This window comes from Mirounga leonina, unplaced genomic scaffold (assembly GCF_011800145.1).
Source record: "Mirounga leonina isolate KUSES-001 unplaced genomic scaffold, KU_Mleo_1.0 Mir_128, whole genome shotgun sequence".
Lineage (NCBI taxonomy): Eukaryota > Metazoa > Chordata > Mammalia > Carnivora > Phocidae > Mirounga > Mirounga leonina.
In genome coordinates, this window is record NW_023270320.1 from 33,649,660 (window position 1) to 33,667,846 (window position 18,187).

An 18,187-nucleotide genomic window follows, 5' to 3' on the forward strand; every position below is an offset into this window, starting at 1 on the left:
CTTTACTGAAACATTTATTTTGTAGGAGAAAGTATTTCATTTCAATTATTGTTTTAACCACAGAGTATATTTGATGTTTCCAAAGAAGTAAATAGAAACACAGTTGAATGGATAGCCCCTTGGGAATAGAAGGTCCACAGGTACTCATTGTGTTCCTCGCTCTGTGATGGCCCAGAACCCAAATGACTGTGGTTATCTATCTATCTGACTTTACAAATTCTCTCTTCCTTGGATTATTCTCACTTTTTTACTCTAATATTTCTACTTTCTTATTCTTTTTTTTTTTTTAAGATTTTATTTATTTACTTGTCAGACAGAGAGAGAGCACAGCAGGGGAAGAGGAAGAAGCAGGCTCCCTGCTGAGCCCGGAGCCCGATATGGGACTCGATCCCAGGACCCTGAGATCATGACCTGAGCCGAAATCAAAAGTCAGACGCTTACTCGACTGAGCCATCCAGGCGCCCTCTACTTTTTTATTCTTATTATCATTTACAATTAGTTTATTTTAAGGCCTGCCCTCTCTCTTAGAAACCTAAATGACCATCCTCAGATTTTTTCAGCACTGATGGCAGGAAATTCATTCAGAAACTTCAGGTGAGTTTTTACCCCTCCAACTGCTGTAGGACCTTCAACACATCACTTTAGCTCTGGAGGTCTCCGTTTTCTCACTTTTTAAATGATGGGTTTCTTCCCATTTTGAATAGTGTGTTCAAATTCAAGGAGTCTTTTAATAAGTAACTTTCAAAATTTAAATGCATTTTTCAAAACATGTTTGGTGTATAAGAGGCTTATGTTGTAGGTACAGATTTTATAAGTCACATATTCAAGTGGATAAAAGCCAACTTTATTATCCTAGTAGAACTTCATTTTTATCTCAAGCTTCCCTTTCACCCAGTGAAATCTGACCACTTTGGGTTTACTCATTCAATTCAATGATTTCTCAGTCTCTTAGATGCATTTTTCAGATGAATTCAGTTAATACAAGCCTCTTACTTCCCACTCCATTTCTTTCTGGGGTGGCATCTGACTTCCCAAAGATTTGGTGAAATCCACTATTCGGTGGGAGTGTGCATTGGCCACTGTCTGTCCTCTGGAAGACTCATGTGCATGAAGAGAGGGAGTGGTAGACAGTGATCGGGGACAGATCACGAAAGGCCTTCATAAGGAAGCTCACAATAGGAAAGTCGAAAAACGGACTTGACTCTCCTCGAACTCATCTTGCCTCCTTGCCTTTGCAAATGTTGTTCCCTCTGCCTGGAACACTCCCTACTCCATTCCGCTACCTTGTATTGCCCTATTCCCACCATCCATTAGCTAAAAAATGACTCTTCACATTCAGCTGCAGGTCTCCCTGTCTAAGGACGGTGTGTTTCTCGTTCAACAAAACATTTATATCAAAGCAAGCTCTCTGAAGTTTCTCCTGACAGGTGATAAGTCAAAAACAACTCCTGACTTTGATGGCTATTTGGTTTGTGCGGAAGTTGGTGGATTTTACAGGGTGACTACGGATTACTGTAAACTTCATCAGGCAGTAACTCCAATTATAGCCGCTTTTCCATTTGAAGTATCTTTCCTGGCATAAATTGCCCCAGTCTCTAGCAACTGCTATGCTGTTACTGATCTGGAAAGTACTTCTCCCCTCTATAATAGTCTGTGAGAACCATCGAAAGTAGTTTGCTTTAATTCAGCGGGACCAATAGTACACATTCATGATCTTGCCTTACGTCAAAGCACTTCTCTTGCTCTCTCCCACAAGATCAGCGGAGGTTTTGGGGTGTCTTAACATCCCACAGAACATCACACTGGTCGGCTCTGTTGATGATATCTTGCTGACTGGATCTGATGAACAGGAAACAGCAAGTTCCTTCAATGCCTTAGTCAGACGCAGGTCAGCTAGTGGTAGAGGGAAACATCCCTCCACCTATGAAGCAGGGTATCATTCAGCAACCGGTCAGGAAGACAGAGGAACTACACAAATTAAACAAGAATTTAATATAAGGAAAGGGTTAAACATGCTGATGAACTCAAAAACTAAAATGGGACCATCATAATGTGGGAAGCAAAGGCAGAAGAAAAATTATTAAAGTTCCTTACTACCTAGAGTCCTTGAAACAGGCAGAGTGACCTTCCTCTAGGAACTCAGCTGCCTCCATGTTGACACTTTGCTAAGGCAAAAGGCAATCCTAGCCTGACCCCGCCGCTCCAGGATCCTGTAAGTCTACTTTAACATATAAAAATTCCTTTGGAAACTTCCTTTATCTCTAAAGCCCCCAAGATGCATGTTGGCAGTCATTCCCCAAGCATATGGCCCACTGATAGACATCTGAAGGGTCTCATGACTCAGGTTTTATGAGACAGTAATAAATGACCTCTCCCCAACAATAGCTAGCCCTCTCAAGGTCCTGGAAATCTTGCTTCCAAAATTCCTTAGAGACTTCCACTATCCCTAACCCCCCCCAACTTGTAAGTATCTAATGGGCCACTCCTCATGACCCAGTACCGCTCTCTCTGCCCATGGGTCCTGTCCCCATGCTTTAATAAAAGCACCTTTTTGCACCAAAGACTTTGGCTGTCAGTTTCGAACCCTAATGTCTTTCCTACATCAAACAGAAATAGATGACTCAGGAAGTAATTGTCACTGCTAGAACAGATTTGAGAAGTTAAGGTTATAAGAGTCAGAACTTGGAGGGAAATCTCTATAGAATGACTCTTTTCTTTTTTGAAGATTTTATTTATTTGACAGAGACACAGCGAGAGAGGGAACACAAGCAGAAGGAGCGGGAGAGGGAGAAGCAGGCTTCCCGCAGAGCAGGGAGCCGGATGCAGGGCTTGATCCCAGGGTCCTGGGATCGTGACCTAAGCCAGAGGCAGATGCTTAACGACTGAGCCACCCAGGCACCCCTATAGAATGACTCTTGAAGGGCGACCGTAACTACAGGGCTACTGCCAACTCTCTGGAGCTCAGAAGGGCGGTCCCAGAGTAAAATCCCTGACTCTTTAAGGAGGGTCACTTCTCAGGGCTTGCTAAACATCTGAGGGAGTATGATGAAATCTGCTCCAGGAAAGCTAAAAAAAAAGTTGGAGACTGGAACCAGCTGTCACTGCCAGGTTAACTTTTGTTGCTGTGGTGACACCCCTGTGAAATGCAAGCAGAAGGGGAAACAGCAAATCCCTCTTCCCTTCCCCTCCCGGCCTCTCTCTAGCTCCCCCTATTGTCACAATTTAATAAAGCTTTTAGCGAAGGAGAAACCACACTGCGGCGTTCCAACAAGCTAAATAAAGAAGGGTGTGTTTGAAACAGAGCTGTATCTGCTTAACAACTGGCACATTTATTACAGGAAAGTTCTGACTCTTAGCAAGACTGTGCTCAGTTAAGCCCTAATCTACCTCCTTGGCCGTTACTACCTAAATCTTGGGTTAGAACTCATGCTAAAGCCTAAATACTTTCTCTAATCCTAAGGATTTGGTATTTCCCCAAACTCATTAAAAAACTCTCAAATCACAGATTATATCCTCTGTGCTTTTGCTCAGAGTAGTCATTCTGTGTGGAACTGTTCCCGTCCCCCTCATCCCACAGATTTCCCGACTGTCTTAGAAACAATAATTTACATTTACTCAACACTTACTATTGCTGCACATTATTCTTGCATATTTAACTTATTTAATCCTTAACACAACCCTCTGAGGTATACATTATTTATTTCCTCCTTTTGCAAATAAAAATAGCTATACAACTTGCCCGAAGTCACGTAACCAATAAAAAGTAGACCCGGTCCTCCAAAACCTCTGTCATAAGCAATTTAAAATACTGCCTTATAAGATCCAAATCAAAGGTCACCTCCTCTGAAAGGACTGACTCCTAGAGTCCCTCAGGCCAAATTATTTGCTTCCTCCCTGATACTAATATATTTTTACCACGGCAGAGCTTTTCAGTGTACATGATCTTTTTACTGATATTTATAACTGTGTACCTTCTATAAATAGTCTAGTCCACAGCTGTCTAATAGAACCTCCTGCAATGACAGGGTTGTGTCTCTTCTTTACAACACACGTAGCCACTAGCCACACGTAGCTATTAAACAGTTGAAATGTAGCCAGTGTTACTCATTTTATGTTATTTAAATTTATATCTAACTAGCCACAGGTGGCTAGTGGCTACAGTACTGGATATCCAGTGCATAACATAGCACAGAACGGTTCCTCAAAAAAAAAAAAAATTCACTGAATGAATGAATCCTTCATGAAAAACCTCATTGGGAAAAAAAGAAAACGCTTTCTTAGCTTCATTTTTTTTTCTTTCAAGCCATATACAGATTCACATTGGTTTACTCCATTAATAAATGCGTATTTGAGTAAACATTCAATGAAATATTATGTAGCTCCACTATCAAGATCTAGTCATATTTTATCTTGCATAATAATACGTATCTATGTGCCACATTAAGTGACTTTATTTTTTGCAAAAGTTTTTAAAGGATTTTAGTCAATTTGTTGTGTAAATATTTAATTTGTAACTGTCGATGCTGGCTCAGCAATCATTTTTTTTCTCTGCATTGTTCACTGATAAACCCCAAACGACTAGGTCAGTGCCTGAAGGAATGAATCATATATACGAGGGCATCTTTGTGAAATGTGGAAACTTACAAATTATTTTCGAATATTATGTAATTTTTATGAACACTTAATGTAGTAACTCAGGAAACATGTTAAATCTATAGACGTTAGACATCTATTCCTTTTAATTTCGAAAATGTTTTCTTTGGCGTTTTGGAGCAAATACCCTATCATTTCCAATTTCTTTTTCTTTCTTTCTTTTTTTTTTTTAAAGATTTTATTTATTTATTTGAGACAGAGAGAATGAGAGACAGAGAGCATGGGGGGGGGTCAGAGGGAGAAGCAGACTCCCCACTGAGCAGGGAGCCCGATGCGGGACTCGATCCTGGGACTCCAGGATCATGACCTGAGCCGAAGGCAGTCGCTTAACCAACCGAGCCGCCCAGGCGCCCGATGGTTTAATTTTTTTTAAAGATTTTATTTATTTATTTGAGACAGAGAGAATGAGAGGGAGGAGGGTCAGAGGGAGAAGCAGACTCCCCACCGAGCAGGGAGCCCGATGCGGGACTCGATCCCAGGACCCTGGGATCATGACCTGAGCCGAAGGCAGTCGCCCAACCGACTGAGCCACCCAGGCGCCCCATTTCCAATTTCTAAACAAAAACCGACGTTGTCTTCTGGAGGCTTCTCACATCCTCCTCAAAATGCTTGACTGAAAATAGGCCTGTGGCTGGGCTGAAACCGCAATATTTAAACTGTAAATGGATAAGGACAAGGGGTTCGGGAGGAAGCTCTAAACTGGTCAGAAGCAGGGCTAACGACAACTAAGACTGAAAGCGTGCACCCGACGAAGCCAGGGATCGCGCGCCCCAACCCCCGCGTCAGCTCCCCCAACTGGGGGATCCGCGAGGCCCCCGCCTCCGCGGCGGAAGCCCCGCCCGCCAGCAGGCCCCGCCCAGCCACACCGAGGCTCCGCCCCGCCCGCGCGGTTCCTCCGGCCTCACTGAGGCCCCGCCCCCACAGGCCCCGCCCCGCCGCCGTTTCTATGCTGCCATAGAGACCCAGAAGGCGACATGGCTACCGCCGGCCCGGGAGGAAAGTTTCTGATACTGCCGGCGGCAGCCCTACCCACGTCACCGTCGCTTTCGCCGCAGGCGGCAGCTCCCGTCCGAGGGAAGCCTAAGAAATGGCTGGTCTATCCGCATGCACCGAAGAGCTCCCGCCTGTCTCGGTCGGTTCTGCGCTGGCTCCAGGGCCTGGATCTCACCTTCTTCCCCAGGAACGTCAACAGGTGCAGGAGCGAGCCGCCTGGACGGGCGCCTGGGCCTGAGCACCCCGGGCACCCGCGGACGACCCGGTTGCCCCGCCTGCCCCGCCAGCCCCGCCACGGCGCGGGGGCCGCCCCACTCAGCTGGGCTGCTCGCCCAGTCCAGGTTTCCGTGCCAGACCCCTGCCCGCTCAGCGCACACACGCACACACGCACATACACACACACACGCGCACGCACCCCCCTTGCCCTCTGACGGAGCGGGCCTGCAAATGCACGAGGAAGCTTTCCTATATTTATCCTTTCAATCAGGCATTACATTTTAGCCTTAAGCTAATACAGAATGCCTTGGTGACTACAAGAACATTTAACAGTCAAGCCTCTCTCTTTAGAAACACTGGACATCAACTAATAGCCGTGGGGATCAGTCTACCCTCCGGATGGCACCTACTGAAGAAAGTTGATGCCTAACTGCAGCCACCCTGAACCTAACGGGCAGTTAATATCTGCTCTGGGAATGCGGACTAACCCCCATAAGTATGAAGACGATGACATTTTTTGCAGTCAGGGACTCTGGTTTACTAATCTCAATATTTTTTGATAAAGACATGCCTGACATTTTCAGTGTGCATAGGAATCAGCTAGGGATCTTGTTAAAATGCAGAGTCAATACGAATTAATAGTTTGGGTTCATAAAAAGAACACCAAAGCCTTTGGTGTGTATCTAATCTTATCAAAATTCTATTCCATAGCAGATCTTCCTCAAAGCAATGATCCAACAAAACTAATTTTATAAGTTATTTGCTGTCAGTATGGAATATTCAATCGGTGTTAACTGACTATAAAATATTACCAACTGTAAAAGTAACTACATTTTATTTCATTTCCTTAATGCTATCTATGTGTGGATCAGGGATTTTTCAAATGGTTTCCTGATTGCAGAAATATTCACTATATATTACCCCTGGGACCTTAAATTGTCATCCTTTGAAAATGGAACTTCTTTGAAAGTCAAGTTGGATAACTGGGCACAGTTGGAGCAGGTAAATTAGCAGTCACTGACACTTTGTTAAGAATTTTGTGTTTTTAAAGGTGTACTCCTGACCTCTTGGATATCTACACATATGTGAGTGTGGCTGAGTTGGCAGCTCATTTCCCTGTATTGAAAAGAATGTTGTTAAAGCTTATCATGAGTCCCTCATGAAACTGAGCATACTCATTTCAAATTGGAGTGGGACAGAATAATTGGTTTTCTTGCTGAAGAATAGTATCTTTTAATAATTAACACGTTAAACACAAAAAAAAATTAGTTGAGAGACAAAAGGGGGATTAAAGTGAATTCCTAGGAATTGGAGATTTATATAGAACTTCTTATAATGAAAATTCTTTCTTTCTACTATTAAAGTTCCTGGCAAGAAAAAGAATTAAATTACCTAAAGAGCTAATCCATGGAACAATTCATTGCAAAGCTGGAGTACCTGAAATCCTGATCCAAGAGGTTTATACCTTGTTAACACATCGAGAGTAAGTCATTCGGAATTTTTCTAGCGATACAGTTTAACATGAAAATTTGATATCAGTCTCACTACTAAAATGTGGCTTGTGAACAGCATTTTATTTTTTATTTCCAGAATTAAAAGTATCCAGGACGACCTCGTGAATTTCACAGACTATAGTTACCAGATGCGTTTGCCCCTAGTTCCTCGGTCTACAGCTTCCAAGTCGATTAAAGATAACATCAGGTTATCAGAAATAATAAGCAATCCCAACATGCTCAGCAATGAACTTAAAGTAGAGTTCCTCTTACTTCTACAAATGTTGCAAAGAAAATTAAGCAGAAAACTGAATCCAAGTAAGTTTTCCTTGGAAATAGTCAATTGAGTTCTTCCCAACTTAATGAGGCTATACTTGAGTACAAATGAAAGAAAAGCTGGCCATTGTCTGTCCCATTTCTGCTTTTTCTGTCCCAGGCTTAAAGGGAAAATAGTTCTCTTATGCTAGCAGTGGAACGATTTATTATCATTGGAGTGGTTTATGTAATAATTTTTCTAATGCAAACATAGCTTAACTGAGTGTATTAATACTTTTAAGAAAAACGTTAGTGAAAGTGTTCACATAAAATTTTGTGGGAAATAAGAGGTTCACATATCATCTCAAGTTACTAAAGAGGATGGGAATATTTAAGACTTCATCAGGATATAAGTACTTTAGGAAAAGCCTGGACTACCGTGATTCATTCCAGATGCTTTCTAGCGTATGGTCAGTGTTACCCTTTCTGGAGTAGCCTCCGTATGTAGATTGGGTAAGGTAAGGCAGACTGGGGCAACCCAAGGCAACTTTCCAGAGATGCCACCGAAGTAATTCTCAAAGCATCCAAAGCATTTGCCATCAGAGTCCCAACAGTTGGCAAGTTAGTGAACTTTCTTTATTTTGTTTTTTGTTTTTGTTTTTGCTTTTGCTTTTCTAACACCACTCGTGTCCTGGAATTTTGTAGTCCTTGATTCCAGACACTTAGTGACTTTATCATGACGGTGGCACCCAAACCATTAATGAATAAGGCAGCTGTCGTCATTAGGATTTCGCTCTTTTGAACCCCAGTTTTCTGAAGAGCCATTTTCTCTCTAGTCCCTGGAAGGAAACGAGAGCAGTAACTGTCACTTGCCCCTAACTGTGAGTTGGATATCTTGGATTTCGTCCTCTGTTACTCTGTTCATCTTCCATTGCCTATCAGTTTTTGTTTCTCTTCCTTGATTTGCTCTCCTTTCTGGTTCCACTCATGAGTTTGTGAGTAGAGAAAGAATTGAGTTTATTAATCCTGTTGTGGAATTGTGTATTCAAATTCTTTTGTATGTTTTCAAACATTAAAATTTTGCTGTGGTTTTTGTCATACATGCATGCATATAAAGTGTATGTACGATTTAAAGAAGACAATGAATAAATATTTCTGAATCCCTTTATGGTCTAGGAAGTGGCACATTACCAATACCTTTACATTCTGCTGGTGTCCTTCTTACTGCATTCTCCATGGTTCCCTCTGAGAGTCACCACTGTCCTGCTGCCTTTGTTTGTAATTTCCTTGATGTAAAAAAAAAAAAAAAAAAAAAAAAGCTCATGCATACAATTAAGTTCTTCATTTCATTCATATATATTTCTTAACTTAGATTTTATCCATCTTTGTAGTAGGCAGAATGGGGCCCCCATGTTGTTCATGCCCCAATCCCTGGAACCTGTGAATATGCGGCATGACATGGCAAAAGAGGCTTTGCAGAAGTTGCACACCTTGACCTAGGGAGTTAATGCTGGGTTATCCAGGTGGGTCCAGTCTCATCACATGAGCACTTAAAAGCAGAGAACTTTCTCCGAGTGGAATCAGAGCAATGCAGCAGAAGCAGAAGGTAGGAATGGTCTGAAGTGTGAGAGGGCCTCAGCCTCCATTGCTGCAGGGGCCACTCAGAGAACACAAGGAGGTAGGGGCATGGCCTCAAAGGGCAAAGAACAACCCTCGGAGACAGCCAGCAACCACACAGAGACTTTGGACCAAAAGGGCAAGGAACCAAATTCTGCCAAAACCTGAATGAGCATGGGAGAGGATTTATCCCCAGGGCTTCCAGAAGGAATGCTGCTTTGCCAACACCTTGATTTCAGCCCAGTGAGACTTTAAAAAGAAGCCCTGAGACTTCTGTACTGGGGGAATAAAATGGCTGTTGTTCATAAGTCACCAAATTTATGGTAATTTGTTATGGCAGAAATGAAAAACAAATACAAACTCCATGGTCAATACTGTTGACATCTTGGGGTTATAAAAACATTCTCCTATATTTAAATTTACTGAAGTTTAGCCTTTCACTTTTATTTATTTTTTAACTTTTAATTCCAGTAAAGTTAGCATACAATGTTATATTAGTTTCAGGTGTACAATATAGTCATTCAACACTTCCATATGTCAGCCGCTGCTCATCACAAGTGCACACCTTCATCCCCATCACCCATCCCCCCCCCATGCACCGCCCTCTGGTAACCTTCAGTTTGTTCTCTAGAGTTAAGAGTCTGTTTCTTGGTTTGTTGCTTTTGTTTTCCTTTGCTCTTTGTTTTGTTTCTTAAATTCCACATATGAGCAAAATCATATGGTATTTGTCTTTCTCGGATTTATTTCCCTTAGCATTGTACTCTCTAGCCCCATCCATGTTGTTGCAAACAGCAAGATTTCACTCTTTTTTATGGCTGAGTAAAATTCCATTGTGTGTATATATGTATATATATACACACACACACACACACCACATTTTCTTTATTCATTTATTGATGGACACTTGGGCTGCTTCCGTAGTTTAGCGAGCGTGAATAATGCTGCAATAAACATAGGGGTACATTAATTCCTTTGAGTTCGTGTTTTTGTATTCTTTGGGTAAATACCCAATAGCATGATTACTGGATTGTAGGGTAGTTCTGTTTTTAAGGAACCTCCATACTGTTTTCCACAGTGGCTGCACCAGTTTGCATTCCCACCAACAGTGCAAAATAAACAGTGTTGTTTGTTTTAACCATTCTGACAGGTGTGAGGTGGTAGCTCATTATAGTTTTGATTTGCATTTCCCTAATGATGAGTGACATTGAGCATCTTTTCATATGTCTGTTGGCCATCTGGATGTCTTCTTTGGAGAAATGTCTGTTTATACCTTCTTCCTATTTCTAAATTGGATTATTTGGTTTTTTAGGTGTTGAGTTGTATAAGTTCTTTATATTTTTTGGATACTAACCTTTTATCAGATAGGCCATTTGCAAATATCTTCTCCCATTCCATGAGTTGCCTTTTAGTTTTGTTGATTGCTTCCTTCACTGTGCAGAAGCTTTTTATTTTGATGTAGTCCCAATAGTTTATTGTGTTTTTATCTCCCTTGCCTCGGAGACATATATAGAAAAATGTTATGTTAGCCTTTCACTTTTAAAATTTTTTCAACTTTATTGAGTTATAATTGACAAATAGAAATATATTTAAGGCATACAACTTGATGTTTTGATGTACATATACATTGTATAATGATCACTGCAATCAAACATACCCATCTCACATGATTGCCATTTTCTTTGTTTCTTTCTTTCCTTCTTCTTTTTTTTCCTTGTTTGCTTGGTGTGGTGAGTACGCTTAAGATCAATCCTCTCAGCAGCAAATTTCAAGTACATGATACACTATTAACTATAGTCACCATGATATGTATTAGACCTGCAGAATTTATCCATCTTACATACCTTTGATCAGCATCTCCCCATGTCCCCTTCCCCCCAATCCCTGGACATTACCATTCTACTCTCTGCTTCTATGACTCTATTTTAGAGTCCACCTAGAAGTGAAATCATGCAGTATTATTTTTCCACATCTGGCTTATTTCACTTAGCAAAAAGGTTGATTAATATTCCATTAATATTCCATTGTTTGTGTGTGTGTATACACATACATATCACATTTTCTTTATACATTCATGCATTTCCGTATCTTCAGTGATTGTGAATAATGCTGCAATGAACATGGGGGTACAGATACCTCTCTGAAATACTGATTTCATTTCCTTTGGATATATACCCAGAAGTGGTATTGTTGGATCATACGGTAGTTCTATTTTTAATTTTGGGTCTCCATGCTGTTTTCCATAATGGCTGTACCAATTTACATTCCACCAACAGTGTAGAAGGGTTCTCTTTTCTTCCACATTCTCACCAACACTTTTTATACTTTGTCTTTTTTGATAATAGCGATTCTACCAGGTGTATGATGATATATTTTTGTGGTTTTGATTGCATTTCCCTGATTACTGATCATGATTAGTGATGTTGAGTACCTATTTATATACCTGTTGGCCATTTGTATACCTTATTTTTTTAAGATTTTCTTTTTAAGTAATATCTACATCCAACATGGGGCTCAAACTCACAAGCCCAAGATCAAGAGTCACACACTCCAACAACCAAGACAGGCAGGTGCTCCTGTATTTCTTATTTTGAGAAATGTGTACTCTGGTCCTTCGCCCAGTTTTTAGTTAGGTTATTTGTTTTGTTTGCTATTGAATTGTATGAGTTCCTTATATGTTTTGAATATTACTCCTTTATACATTGTAAGTATAATTGTAAATTATAAAACATTGATGAAGGAAATAAAAGAAGACAGATAAATGGAAAGACATCCTATGTTCATGAATTAGAAGAATTAATATTGTTTAAATGTCTATACTACCCAATTGATCTATAGATTCAATGCAAGCTTGCAAAATTTCAATGGCAGTCTTTACAGAAATAGAAAAAACAATCCTGAATTCATATGGAACCACAAAAGAACCCGAAAAGCCAAAGCAATCCTGAGAAAGAAGAACAACGCTGGAGACATCAGACTTCCTGATTTCAAGCTAAATACAAAGCCATAGTAATTAAAATAGTAAGGTACTGGCATGAAAACAGACATTTGGACCAATGAAACAGAATTGCAAGTCCAGAAATAAATCCATGCATTTACAGACACTTGATCTTCAATAAGGATGCCAAGAACACACAATGGGGAAAAGATAGTCTCTTCAATAAATCATGTTGAGAAAATTGAATATCTACTTGCAGAAGAATGAGTTTGGATCCTTATCTCACACCCCAACATAAGACCAGAATAGGTCTTATGTTTAAGAAACCATAAAACTACTAGAAGAGAGCATAGGAAAAAAGTTTCTTGACATTGGCATTGGCAATGATTTTTTGGAAATGACATCGAAAGCACAGGCAACAAAAGCAAAAAAAACCCATGTGCGATTGTATCAAACTAAAAGGCTTCCACATAAAAAAGGAAACAAGAGTGAAAAGGTAACCTATAAAATGGAAAAAAAAAAAAAGGTTTGCAAAACATAGATCTGGTAAGGGGTTAGTCTCTTTTAAGATCTTAACTCATCTGCAACTGAAATGGAGAACCAACTGTCTCAGACCATTTCCTGAACAAAATTTATTCTTTTCTCACTGATTTGTAATAATACCCTCCTGTCTCAAACGTTTCCAGTTTCTTTATGTATATGGGTCTGTTTCCCAGCTCTAGCTGATTTTGTCTACCTGTGTGCAACCTCAACACCCTCACTGTCTTAGTTACTAGTGCTGTATAGTAAGTGCTGATACTTGGTAAAGCAAGTCCTGCAATTCTTAGAAATATCCTGTGGCATGGACCTTTCTTATTTCATTCACTGTGATTTTAATTGTTATGAATTCAGTAGTACTGCCTACTGTTATATTTGCCCTCACATCTATCATATTATTTTGTGGCCTTTTTTTCTTTTTCTGTTCCTTGTTTTTGTCTCACCTATCTTTTCTTTCGGACTGAATCTTTTTTAAAGACTTCCCCCCCACCCCTACTAATTTGGAAAATTTAAAATTTCTACTCGTTCTAGTGCTACCCTAGAAATTTTAACATGCGTATGTATCCTAATGTAAAATTAATATCTTTACTTTCTTTCTCCAACTATAAGGACCCTAAAACAACGACAATGACGACTCCTGCCCAGCCCCCTACCACACTTCAGCATTTTAGTTCTGTCAAGTTTTTTTTTAATACCACAAATCAGATACAATCATTTTTTATACATAACATTTGCTTACATTTAGTCAATCTCACCATTTCTGCTTCTCATTGGCTCTAGTTGGGATTTCTAGAACAAAGCACAACTATTCTATTTAATCTTCTATTTAAAAGTCCATCTTGGGGCGCCTGGGTGGCTCAGGTGGTTAAACGACCGCCTTTGGCTCAGGTCATGATCCTGGAGTCCCGGGATCGAGTCCCGCATCGGGCTCCCTGCTCGGCAGGGAGTCTGCTTCTCCCTCTGCCCCTCCCCCTCTCATGCTCTCTCTCTCTCATTCTCTCTCTCAAATAAATAAATAAAATCTTAAAAAAAAATAAAATAAAAGCCCATCTTGGTGCAAAGCTAACCTCTATCTCCCTTGTCTTCTTTTGACCACAATTTCTCTTTAGCCATGGTTCACCTCAACCCTTCAGATTCCTGAACAGTATTCAATTCTTACCAATCTTGATTTTTGAGACTGTTGATTGTAAGCTCAGCCAAAGTAATTAACTGTGATAATTATAGTTCTGAGAATGTTACTGACCAGAGCTGTATATAGCATTAACAGGTCTGATTGATGAGTAGAAATTACCTTAGACTCTTTTTCCGGCCTCAGTGAAGGCTGAGAGCTGCAGAGGAGGGGTAAGTGACATTTAGAAGCACAGGGAAATCAATGCCCAAGTGTGATAGTTTATAGATTTAATGAGAAATATGGGAAACATGGAAGTAATTTTAAGTCACTATTTTTATAGTATAAACATGTTTGAAAAATGAAATAAATCCTGTATGATTTATATGAAATATAAAAAAACCCACATGAAATACAAAAAAAATCATCTAACCTTTTATGACAGAAGTCAATAGAGTGTTTTCTTTTTAGGGTACTGTATGGGAGAGATAGGCAGGGGATTTGGGGATACTAATAATACAACCCAGGTGTATTCATTCCGAAGATTCATCAGCCTGTAAACACACGACTTGTTCACTTTTCTGTATACATATTACTATTAAATAAGAACTTATTAAAAAATTAATAGGAACATAAAGATGTTGTCTTTAAAGTAACTTTTTAAAGCAACCATTCTGTACATCAGAGGTGTGAACAATGTGAGGAGAGGGTTAATAACCTCCCATCCACACCACTCTTAGGAATATGATTAAAGAAACGTCCAAAGAATTTGCCTACTTTGTAAATTGTGGTGTCTTATTTTGGCAATGGCCATAGTGAATTTCTAACGAAAAGTTTCTGTACTCGTATTTTCTAGAATGGTTTGAGGTCAAACCGACAGTGGGAGAACTTACTCTCGATCGTCTTCCTCCCAAAGTCTCCGGGTGCAAATATGATGCCATGGTTTCAAAGGAAGGCCTCGCTCCTGCTTTACGTGAGTTTTTGTGATTGTTATTTTTAACTTTTTACCTGTTAAATGAGTGTTTCTACTTCATTCCTTTGAATTTAAAAAAAAATCGTTAAAACGTCAGTCTAGGCCTTTAGTCTACCACTGTGTATTGTGTTGGTAGGCTGATATTTTGATAGACTGAGGGGCCTACGGTCTGCAAGTGCCAGTCGCGTCCAGAGACTCCCGAGCCAGCCTCCCCTCTCCCCCCCCACGAAAGGGACAATTTCTGCTGATTTCTCTTGAAGTAGATGAGTCTGAAACAGGTGGGGCTCATCAGCAGAGCTCAAAACTCAGTTCTCTAGCAGGGATGATGCATCTGTCCCAAGGCAGCGAGGGACACTTGCCTGCCTACATTTCCCAGTTAGTTGTACCCCAAGAAACCACTTGGCTAAATCCTGGTCATTCAGAAAGCAAGTATAGCACCGCAAACTACACCCCACAAGCCAACGTCAGTCTCCTGCCTGTTTTTACATAGCCTGCAAGTTAAGGATGGCTTTCACATTCTTATGTGGTTGAAAAAATATATCAAAAGAAAGATGATATTTCCTGACAATGAACATTATATGAAATTCAAATTCCCATGTCCGGAAATAAAGTCGTATTGGAACCTGGCCACGCCTGTTCTTCATGCCTTGTCTGTGGCGACTTTTGCCCAACAGCAGGGCTGAGTCACGGCCAGTTGTTGCCCACAAAGTGGGCTTCTAGATTTAGTGAATACAAACAGACAGCCAATACAACTAATTCTTTTGCGGACATGTTGAGGACATACTTTTATTAAAAATTATTGTTTATCTGAAATTCGAATTTAACTGAGTGTCCGTGTTTTATCTGACAAACCTACCACAAAGCCTAAAGTATTGACTGTTAGGCCTTTGATGGAAAATATTTGGGGACCTCTGCTGCAGGGCATGTTTTCTACTGTTAAGGGATTTCATGGGAGAGAAAAAGGTTTTTGTTTACATAAGGTCTGGAAAAGCAATGTCAACAGATTCCTTCATTTAAACTTAGGATTTCACAGAGCCTTTTATATGCTAATATGCATTGTAAATATTAAAGAGCAGAGGTACAGAATCAAGTGTTTTCCAAACTCTATTTGATCACACATCACTATCATTGAGTTCTGTTTTGCTAATGGCCTAGAACTACTGTTTCTCAGAGCGCACTTCTTAGTATCTAGACATTAGGCCCGTCCATGAAAACCTCTTTAACTCATCACATGCCCAAGGCATGGGACTCTGCATGACAGAACCCAACAGAAGTAACAATATTTCTATGGGGAAAAAAAATGTATCCATAGTTTCACCTTCAGGTTCTGGGCCTACATCCTCTCCTTCAATCTGCCTCAACCTCGTTCCCATGGTGATGCCTGCAGTGAAAACTCCAGCAGGCTGGGAGCCACAGGAGGGCTGAGGCCGAGTCAGGGGGGAGCCTTCCCCAGGGCTCTTTTGGTTCACTTGCTTGCCTCTTTCCCCTTCCAGCTACTTGGACCTGACTTAGGCCAGGAAAGCACATGGCCACTTGCTTTGGGACCTGCAATGAAAGGGCAGAAGGACGAATGAGTCGCAGCAGGGCATCCTTCCAGTGTGAGAAAAGATGCAAAGTGTCCATATTTGAGAAAATGATGCCTACCAGTGCTTGAATTGCTAAAGAGCATTCCTCATTTCTGTTCTCTTTTCAGAAAAATTTCAAGGTCACACACAGGCATTTTTAGAAAAATAATGCTATAACTTCAGATCAGAATGCCCAAGTAGAGTGGATTCTTGCTTTTACAATTTTAATCATGTATGAGCAGCTATAAATAACTTCTCCCCCATTTTATTCTCTCAGTGCTCTCTGTTATGAGTCCCTCTCACTTCGGTGGTCTTTTTCTATCCTTTTTAAAGTGGATGATGGGCTATGGAGGTTTTCAGGGCAGATCAGGATAGGAAGAAACATGCTTTTATCTTTTTATGTCTCTCAATCCTGTTCCAGATACTTGGATTCTCTTAATCTAGGCAGAATGGAAAGTAATGAATGAATGGAGCAGACTTTGGTTAATTACATGGGAGAGAGCTGTTTTGCTAAATTTTATTTTCTCCCCAAATTTGTTCAAGGGTTCTATTTCAATTATTTTTTTAATTTAAATTCAATTAGCCAGCATATAGTACATCATCAGTTTTTGGTATAGTGTTCAGTGATTCATCAGTTGCGTGTAATACCCAATGCTCATCACAACACTTGCCCTCCTTAATGCCCATCACCCAGTTACCCCATCCCCCCACCCTCCTGTTTTCAGTTGTTTCTAATAAAAGAGTAGAGTGATAAGTTCAAGTCAGCTAACATAATTTGAAAGTTAATGGAAGGAGAAACGGAGCTAGACCACTGGAACTGGACCCTATTTTACCATCTAAGATTGCACTGCACGTAACAACACTGAAACGACAAGGCCATTCATCTGAAAAGCTTCTAATTATCTGATAAGGTGGTGAAAATTAATTGTTAGATAGGTCATTACCTTTGTTTTTGTTTTTTGTTTTTTGTTTTTTCTTTAACACTTAAATTCCTCCATTTGTTTACCTAAACCTAGCATCCAGCAAACTACTGGGCCGGGGGAAAACAGATTTCTTAGCTGTGACTGGCTCCTCACGTTGCAACTGAGTAACCTGAAGAGTCTGGGCAGCTTGGAGGCTTCAGTGCAGAGCTCCAGAAACTCAACTATGAATTCTGTGTATTTACCAAATCTCAGCACTGTGAAAACCATGGCACTGTTACCTCAGCTGCTTTCTGAAGCAACATCTAAAAATAACTGAGTCATATTCGGTATCAGATACACCAAAATCAGCCCTGGGTATTTTAGGCACTGCTAATGACTTTTGGAAGTGGATGACATCCAGATTTTTTATTTACGGCTACTATAACGTATGCTTTAAATATTCTGTTTACCAGGCATTTGGATGAACCTGGGCTCAGCCTGCTGCCCATCATTCTGCATGTTTCATGTATTGGAAACATTGGTCATTGTGCAGATATCTAATAACCACAAACTGATTTTAGTGTTGTTTATTTAAATATTCCAGGAAATATAGGTACTGGTGGCAATCCACTTAAGAAACTTGTGTGAAGCAAGCTGGAAAACATTCTTTTGAATCTGCTAGGAAATCTATCAGAAACAAGGAAAAGTAAGCTTGGAAAGCACCCGTCTAATGGCTTTGAAGAAGTGATGCCCCATCTCCTGCCATACTAAGTGGATAGAATTACCTAGTCTTGGACATATAAGTAAATTAAAGTGGTGTCTCATCCATAATTGGGCTGCAGAACATGCTTTTTTAATTCAATAACCATTTATTAAACACCTGTGCCAGTTACTGTTAAAAATACAAAATCAAATAACACAGAATGAGCAAGAATCATTT

At 40.3% G+C, this 18,187-nt stretch overlaps 1 protein-coding gene across 1 annotated transcript; it reads left to right on the forward strand.

Moving 5' to 3' along the window:
* Window positions 1–5,596: 5,596 nt before the first annotated feature.
* On the forward strand, window positions 5,597–17,957 carry SPATA4 (spermatogenesis associated 4). Its single transcript, XM_035004296.1, is given in 7 exon segments — window positions 5,597–5,845; window positions 6,735–6,864; window positions 7,227–7,345; window positions 7,453–7,673; window positions 14,664–14,780; window positions 17,852–17,887; window positions 17,890–17,957. Coding segments are annotated over 7 exon segments (909 nt in total). The 5' UTR covers window positions 5,597–5,627.
* The last annotated feature ends 230 nt before the right edge of the window (window positions 17,958–18,187 follow it).